This window comes from Dacryopinax primogenitus, assembly GCF_000292625.1.
Source record: "Dacryopinax primogenitus strain DJM-731 SS1 chromosome Unknown DACRYscaffold_13, whole genome shotgun sequence".
In the NCBI taxonomy this organism is placed as follows: Eukaryota; Fungi; Basidiomycota; class Dacrymycetes; order Dacrymycetales; family Dacrymycetaceae; genus Dacryopinax; species Dacryopinax primogenitus.
In genome coordinates, this window is record NW_024467210.1 from 444,294 (window position 1) to 453,722 (window position 9,429).

The 9,429-nt window shown below is 45.1% G+C and overlaps 1 protein-coding gene across 1 annotated transcript; it reads right to left on the bottom strand.

The window, feature by feature from the left end:
- Positions 1-6,594: 6,594 nt before the first annotated feature.
- Positions 6,595-7,018, bottom strand: DACRYDRAFT_16824 (uncharacterized protein; the record flags this gene model as incomplete). Its single annotated transcript, XM_040771230.1, has 3 exons — positions 6,595-6,750; positions 6,796-6,922; positions 6,969-7,018. The coding sequence occupies 3 exons, from the start codon at positions 7,016-7,018 to the stop codon at positions 6,595-6,597; spliced, it is 333 nt and encodes a 110-aa protein (XP_040627185.1).
- Positions 7,019-9,429: the final 2,411 nt, after the last annotated feature.

The window sequence follows — 9,429 nt, forward strand, 5'->3', positions numbered from 1 at the left end:
TTAGGGCAACACAGGCTGACTAAGTCTGCTCACCTAAGAGTGCAAGAGTCTAAGCAGGCAACAAGGGAAGTGGAGTAGACCTGATGACTAAGACCTATCTACAGTATAGGTACCTGTGGATGATCCTAAGAGACCAAGTCTGAAGAGACAGTCCCAGGCAGAGTAGGCCTTATATTTATACCTCTGTGGTGGAACCTGCTAGAACATCTTGCTTACTCAGCCTAGTCAGGTGATCAGGTCATATGACCAAGGATGAGGTCATATGAGGTCATGCACAGCCATGCACAGCAGGTCACCTGACCATCCAATCCTTCCAGCAGGTTCCAGCACATGCCAAGGTATACCAGCTACTTCCATGTCATAAAGGCTTAGTCATGTCTCTTGACCAAGCAATGAGCTGGTGCCCTGACACATTCCCATCTTGCATGTTTCTCACTCCTTTGATGAGAATGATGTGTGGTGGGATCTGGCCTAAGGGAAGATCACAGATTAGCACATTTGATAATATCTGAGAGAATAAACCAACATTATAGTATGCCACTGGCCTCAGCCACTTGAATGGCAAAAAAAAAGTTTCTCAGGGTTGGGGTAGAAGGTGAGGAAGGGTTAGGGATGCAGTAACCTTACCCTGCTGATGTAAGGGAACAGGGTTCAGTGCACAGCCGCTCCTGGGATGGCACACAGCCGCTCTTAAGCAAGTGGCTGTGATGCAAACAGGTCACAGCCACTGGTAGAAACAGATGCATCTGTTTCTAGTGGTGGCTATGAGATCAAGGAGCAAAAGCCTCAGGGGCTGTGGGAGCAGGGGTTTAAAACCCCGGGGCCCCATGCTGGCATTTTTGCATGGCAGCCATGTGCTTTTTTGCACATGGAATTGGCTCTGTGCTTCTTGCCATTTGTTTCAGTATAGTTAATATATATCCCTGGGCCACATAAGTGGCTCAGGTCTTTGTAGGGAGGAAATGTCTGCTAATGTGGCTGTGTCATGTGGATGCATTACTCAGCCATGTATGGTAATCAAATCACATCACTTCCACCATGGCATCAGGGACTGATATCAGTGTTCTGCCTTCCACTGGATGTCTTCCTTATAGTTCAATTCATGTCATTTTATCTGCTTTGTGCTCTATTACCCTTCTGCTTTTCTGCATCATATGCCTGACTTGTGCATGAAGGGACATAATGCATGTGGTTGATCTTGTGCCAGGTGGTTGGTTTTGTGCTGGTCTGTATTCATCTGGAGGCTGTTCTTGCGCTTCAGTACACAATTCCATTGTTTATGGATGGCTTTCCTGTTCAGCTGATGATGGCTGTCTGCTCCTTGCTAAGTCTGCCATAGTTGGCTGGTTTGGTTGCCATTGCAACAAGCAAAAAGGGCTCATGTGAAGGAACACCTGGTGCCAGGCGGTTCATTTTGTGCCTCGGTCCATATTCATGACAACACTGTTCTTCTGCTTGTCAACACAATTCCAATATTCATGGATGTCTTCCCTGTTCAGCCATTGATGGCTGTCTGCTGCTTGCTGAGCTGTATGTTGCATGGCTTGTGTGTTAAATGCAGTTAACCAGACTTTAGATTTTACACATCAATCTGTCAGCTTACACAAGCTCAACAGGACATATGCATTTGAGTCTGTTTTGGTGTCCCCCCAGTCAGTCACTGAGCTTTCTGATATTCATGTTCTTGCATCTGTCCAGCATATATTGGGATCTTTCAACTTTTTTTCTCTTGAACATATGTGCCAGATCTGCATCACCCTCAAAGTACCTTCCTTACGCTGAGCAACAAAATGGAGAGCAATAAATCATTTACTCCTCCACACACACAATGTCCCTGCTCCATTATATTGGTGATTCTCATTAAGATCAGCACGTGCATATGATGGTGTGGGTCACAAGGTTGCATTTATGGTGCCATGCCAGTGCACTTGAAATGAGGAAGGTGTCAATGAACGATTGTCTCAAAGAAGGCACACTATATCACCTGATCCGCCTTCCAATCCTGCACCAGATTTCCTTCCCGTTTACAACAGGGTTCTCACAGAACAAATTATATCCAAATATCAAGACTCTACATCACCTGAGGCTTTGGTTAGAGATACATGTGGATGTTGTGGAGAAGGATTCGCAAAAACAATGATGTGCATGGTCCCTGTCAAATCTGATATATTACAAAATCCTCATCTTCCTGCACACCTGCACCTGAGGGGTTACAATTTTTCTCTTTACCATGAAGCAATTTTGGAGCCATCTGCCCTATCCTGCCCGGACAAGTTCTCCGGCAATATTCTTCTGTGTTCCACATGCGCCTCTTCCTTGGCTCAGGGCAGTATGTCATCACTTGTGCTGTCCAATGGATTTTATTACACATACAAACATGTCCCCTCAGATGTTGAAGATGCTTTCTCCTGAGCCACCTTTGTTGATCAGCACCTGGTTTGTTGATGTACAGCATCAAAGATATGTTTTTGCTACACAGACAACCCGGAAAGCCAGCTGTACCATTTGTATTTGAGTGGTGTGCAGCATTATTCTCAAGGAAATGCCATTGTTCTCCTGCAAGATGTTGCAAAGCTGGACAATGTGCTGCCTCCATGTCTGGATGCAGTACATGATAGTTTTGTTGTCATCTTTGCAGGGCAAGAATTGCTGATGCCAGACGTTGTCCCAAACTGGGCCCATTGAAGGCAAACACATCAATTGTGCACATGATCATCTGATTCTTGCTGCATGAAAACAAGGCTTATTCATGTATCACTGCCAATTTCCTGCTTGGTGCAATTTTTTCTGAGGAACATTTCCATGACCTATTTGGCTCCTTCCCTGATGATGGGGATGGCATTACATTCCCAGGGTTTCAGCTCAAACATGTGCAGCATGATGATGTGCAAGGTGCAACAGAATCAGACATGTTGGGCCACAACATTTTCAATGGCCCTAATGTTGGTGTCCAGGATTTTGTTATTGAATTGTCTGGCTTTTGTGTGACAGACAGATCCAGCTCAGTGTATGACACAATGAAGGCTAAAGCACTGGTGCATTGTCTGGACAATGAAGGCAATTTCATCATGTCCAGAAGAAGTAATTGCCCAGTACATGATTTGAGAAACGAGTACACATTGACTTGGATGTTCCCTCACTTGGACCCCTTTGGGCTTGGAGGTTTTGACAATCCTCAGTGGCAGACACCTGTTTCAATGTTGTCCCAGCTCAGCCATCTGTTGCGGCTGGTGCATGGTCGATTCAAACACAATCCTGTGTTTGCTTTTGTGTCTCACAACATCTTACAATGGAGAGAAGTGGTCCAACTTGTACACTTCCAAATTCTGGACCATGACACAAACACATCTTGCGCAATTTGAGATACATGGATCCTGATGTGTTGCAAAATCTGGCTCATCACCTACAATCAAATCCAAGGTCAAACCCAAAGTCAGATATCAAAGTTGAGGCTCTACAGATCTTGTGCCAGGTTCAAATGTTACAAACAAGTGTTCCTGGTAGCAACGTGTATAAGAAGGGGAGAAGAGATGAGATATGAGCACTTGTGTACCAGCTAGGATCTCCAGTGTTCTACATTACAATCACTCCAAACAACATCGACAGCTATGTTTATCAATTGGCGCTGAATGACTCCAAGCTTGCACACACCATCTGTGCTGGCACATCAAAAGAAAGTCACTTTCACCAGGCAATGAAGGTTGCCAAACATCCTGCCATCACCACACACATTTTTCATGAAACTATGGTTCATTTTCGAGATATTATTTTGTGCCTGAATTGAGGACCCAGACTTTTCAGCACTTACACCAGCTGGTACAGTATGGTCGAAGCTCAAGGTCGCAGAATGCTGCACTGCCATATGCTTGTGTGGATACCTACACCAGCAACATTGCACCAATGTGGGGCTGGCAATCCATTCTTCAGGCAATCCATGTTGGATTGGCTGCATAAATTGATTCACAGCAAGCTGCCTGGCCAAACTACCATTGTTACCAAGGTTGATGGCCCCTTGCCACCTCCTCTATTAAGCAAAGATGCACTAGATCCTCGCACTTCTCAAGGCCTGGTCATATCTTCTCTTGTGGGCATCAAGGGCACTGTTTTCTCAAACTGTGTTTGAGAAATTGTTGTTTGCAACAATTGGCATGTTCACTCCATGACTTGTTGGAAGAACCTCCACAAAGGTGAACAAAAGGTCAATGTGAACTGTCGAATGCAAGTGGATGGGAAGACTTGTCTGACATCCAAATTTCATGCTGACACCAGGTCAATTGTCTTGCATTGAGATGTTATTTTTGTCTTTGAAGATCCAGCATTTTTTATTGCTTAGTGCACCAACAGGTGCATCGGCTGTTGTCATTGCGGGTTATACTATCCACTCATTAACCAGATTGCTGAGGAAGGTTGGTTTGAAAGATAATATCAGCTACCTGCAAGACATCTGGCGCATGGTATCTTGGTTGATCATTGATGAAGTGTCCATGATCTCTGCACAGTTTATGTGTCAGATTTCCAACCAGATCAGGATTGGGAAAAAGGCAACAGGAAATGCACTATTTGGCAGTATCAATGTCATTTTTACTGGCAACTTTGGGCAACTAAAACCATTCGGGGCTGCACTGCTCTACAGCCATCAACTAGTGCACCAGGTCATGCCGAGAACAAGCCTGTCAAATAAGGGGCAGGACATGCTGCTAGGTGCATGGTATTGGAGGCAAGTGAAGGAGGTAGTTATTCTGCATCATAACCTGCACCAGGATCAAGATACTGCCTGGGCAAGCTTGTTGCTCCATGTTTGGATGGGATGCACAAGGAATGGAAAGCCTTCAACAACCTCTCCCTTTTGAAGTGAAGAAGCATGGTACAATGAGTCAGACTACAATGTTCTTCATGCAAGGTGTCTGCAAATGCTTTGCAAAACAAACAGTCCCAACCCAGATCTTTTTGACAACATGCCTGTTATCATCACAATGAAGACAATGCATGATGCAATCAACTTTTGGCTCACTGTGCAACATGCACATCATTTGAATGCTTCTTGTCATGTCTACTTTGTGCAAGATTTCTCAAAGAATGAAGCAATCATAGGTGCCGTACAGGAAATACTATGGATGCTTCCTTCAAATCATACAGACAATGCACCTTGTTTCATGCCACTGTTTGAAGGCACCCATGTCATGATTACAGAAAATTTGGCATTGTCCAAGACTCTCATGAATGGGGCTACAAGGACTGTGACCAGGATATGATATACAGTTGACACACACAATTGGTGCTATGCTACTGCAGTCATGGTCCAGATGCCTGGAGGCAATTTTGTGCATGAAGGATTGGGACCCAACATTGTTTGCATTCAACCAATTCAATGAAGTTTCAAGTACACATCTTGCACAAATGGAAATACAACATTGCACGCTATAAGCAGGCTGGCTCTTCCCCTTCTCCCAGCATATTTGTACACTGACTACAAAAGCCAGGGCCAATCCGTCAACCATGCAATTGTCGATCTTTGTGGGTGTCAGTCCCCACAGAGCTTGTATGTCATGTTGTCATGATTGTGGACACTTTCTGGTTTGCGCCCATTGCCAGACAAGATGCTGTATACAAGCCCTCCTTCAGATCTTTGCAGCAAGTTTGTGCAGCTGGAATACCTTGCATCTGAAACTGAACTATGATATCTGCTACATTAGGAGGCTGACACTCAATACCATACAAGCACATGATCAAGTCAGGAAGACTGTTGGAAGTGAGGCTGGCTGGCACACAGTCAGCCATTTGTGGCTGGTTCTGAACAATCCTGCCTTCCCCACCCCATAAATACTCCGTATCCCACACAGTACACCATCACATTCATCTCTTTCATCTGGTGCCATGTCATCAACAAAACGCAAAGAAGCCCCATCTGCACTTGATACCCACATGAGAAAGAAGTGGCAAGTTGGCCTCACATCCCATTGTTTGCGGCTAATTGGTTTCCAGTACTTGCCATGAAATTGCTCCAGCTGCACATGCTGAAGGCAATGGATGCTGAAGGCAATGGACACCAATTGAAGGAAGACCACATGCAACATCATTGTATGGATTCAACGGAGAAAGATAGCTCACCAGGCAATGATATCAAGATCCTGTATGATACAAACTTGCTACAGCAGATTGTGCAAATTCGAGAACATTCAGACCATGTGCATGGTATCTATTATGTATCTCAACTCCCGGATAACCTTTCTTTCACACCATGTGCAGGGAGATGCTGAAGACATCCCAAACATTCTTCTGGCACAAGACAGTTTGTTCTTGTGCAACATTCTATGCTTGCCAACAAGGAAGCTCATATGGAGCGCCTGCAACAGGAGGTGACTCAGCTTTGACACCAACTGGCACGAGCTCTGGAAGATTTACATGTTGAAAGGGCCATCAACGCAGACAATGCTGCGCTCATCACTTCTTTCCATGCTCATGCTTGTACATGGCATGACCCTTTCATTATCCGTTAGCTACACATATATTACAGGCTTGCATAACATTACACAAAGTCATGATAATTACATATACATGGATCTTGTGCATGATAGTGTGGCTTGTGCTCACAACTTATACTACTGCAACTGTTGACATCTCAATAAACTTCAATGCAATCCACATCGGCCGTCCCTTCTGTTTGCCAACCTTGTCTGACTCAGCATGGATTACAATGGCATATTTCTTGTAAGGAATCAAGAGGATCTTCTGCCAATAGAACTGGTTTTCCTGTGTCACGATCAGTGTCTTGCACAAGGTTCTTCTTCTGATTACCTCTTTAGAATCCTGCCAGCTATGCATTTGCAGTGCTGACTGCTGGAAAAGACCGGTGGAAGTGTCGTTGAAAGCATTGACCCAATGTTTCCCAGTTTCATCCTCAATCTCCACATTGAGCCTATACCTGGTGCAAAGTTAGTAAAAACTTGCGAACTTGAGTGTGAACTTACTTGATACCTGGTGCAATGTATGGCAGATCACAAGAGGGGCAAATAAACATGTTACCAATCTTCTGAACAGGAATTTTCTTATTTCAATCTTCATAAGGGCATCCTTCATATATGTGGTACTTGAAGTCCTTGACCAGCACCTTCACAATAACCTTGAACATCTTCTTTGACCTAAGCCTGAGCTTTGCATCTTGTGCTGCTTTGATCATAATAATCTCATTTGGGATGGATATGTTGGCCTCAGGAAACCCATCTGCTGAGAATGAGCTGGTGATTGTCCACCACTCCTTCAGGTCTGCATCTCTGTACCTGGCGCAAGTTAGTCTCAATGGCACCATGTTATATTACCACATGCACCATTCCATCAGCCTTTCATATCTGAGATTGGCATCTTGAGATATGAATTGCATGCATCCCTTGTGCACTTTCAAGCATGGACCATCCAACATATCAATGACAATGCCCTTAATCCCAATCACCCTGTTTTCCGCATGCTTGAACATGTTCTGGAACTGATTTGAAGACACAAAGACAGATGGCGACCTTCAAATTGTTGACCAGCCACACTGTAACAGTGAGGGGTTCTGAAGTGTCCAATACGTTTCATCAATGAAATCTTAACAGGCAGAATATTATAGAGTAGCGTAAAGTGAGGTGAGTATTATTAGGATAGGAAGTAATACAGAGAGTAAAGGGGATTGGACACCTCAATCCTCTTGCTCGTCGTCTTCCATGAATGGCAATGATGGGCAAAGAAAGAGGAGTGAAGAGGGAAAGGGGGAGGGGGAAGACGCATCTTAAGGACATCATGAGCTACTGTATGGAGGCTGATTACCTAGCCCCTCCTTCCATCATCTTGACATCACCACATTGTCACCCTTATCACACCATTGTCACAAGAGCCCCCTGGGTAGGAAATCAGTCTAGTAATCATCGCTGTCGTCCCCATCCAGACCTCAGTGAGTGACTCCTCCCAAGGGAATCAGGTGATGTTTGTTGTCTGACTCTGCATTGATGGAGGATACTAGTCCCAATTCTTTGATTCTATCCTTGAACAGTAAGACAGCTAGGAAGGCATTGATGTGGCCTTCCTTCACTAGCTGCTTATTTTCCTTATTCCACAGTTCCTCCATCCATTCCCAGTGTTCCATACCTTTGGGTTCTGGATTGCCAGGATGATTAACAAAGTACCCAGCTCAAGGCCACAGGGCAAGGTGCCATGTTTTGTCTGAAGCTTGAATCGCATGTTGAAAGTCAAAGGCCACCCATGGCCCTTTTGCATGGGCTCAGTCTGACCAGCGCCAATTAGCATAATTGCTCAATACAGTGACAACTGACTTGAACTTTGCAGTAACATCTTCATTGTTCATGAGCTCTCAAATAGCGCCATTGCAAAAGGAAATTGCCTTGAAGTATTCCTCTTGAGGTATGCACATTCTTGGCACCCATTTGAGAGAATACTGATGTTTCAATGCTTTGGTTTGCCAGATTTGCATTACCAAAATGGAGCTGTCTAACCAGCGGCCAGAGTCATTGTTTGACTCCCAGAAATAGGGCCTTTTGGGGCTGCCTTGCCCATTATCAAAAAGTATCTGACCAGCTGCTGCAAGGCAAGAGGACCAATGCTCAATCTCCAATCGAGAAGTTCCGGGAACAAGCTGAATGGGTGCTTTTGCTATGGGCTCACATGGCATAGTGGGAAGCCTGGTCGTCCCCTCCTGGCTTTGGGGCAAGCTTTCATGAGTGTTGTAAGTAGTGCTGACTTCAAAGGGGGCAGTGTCCCAAGTGTCAGAAACCATAGACTGGGCAGCAGGGGCATGCCATTCCCTGACCATGTCCAAGGTAGATTGCAAGTCTGTCAAGCAGCAGGTGGAGGGCTGGGGGTTTTGGGAAGGCAGGGGAGCTATGTTATGTGGCAGCATCCACTCCCATCTATTTGAGGTTGAGCAGGATGACTGCCATGTACTCTTGTTGTACTTCCAACTGTCATTCCAAAATCCTCCATCCATGTTTTGATGGTGATTTGATCTGCTGTACACATACTCTTTGCTCATATAAGAGCCATATTTTGGGTTGGAGTAACGAGCCTCAGCATGTGGATGTAAATGATGCAATGGGGCATCTTGCTGATATGAATGATCAGTTGGCCTCTTATGAACAGAGGATGTCTTGGCCTGGAGTTGTGTATCCTGTAATAAGCAGGAGGAATTAGCAAAAGGGATTTCCTGGCTGACAGTGGAAAGTGTGCCTCATTGACTGCCTGAGGGTGAAGCCAGTAACTCAACTTGAGAGATGGAAACTATCTCATCCATGTGGAGTTCAGGCTGTTTTGCTTCAGCATATGATGGGCTTGGATGTGTTTTGTCAGTGGTGGTGGCAACAGTCTTGAGGGGAGCTGTCAGGATGGCAGGGAGATCTGAGGTGAGCCTTAGCATGACAGAGTCCGGACCCTGACCAGGCT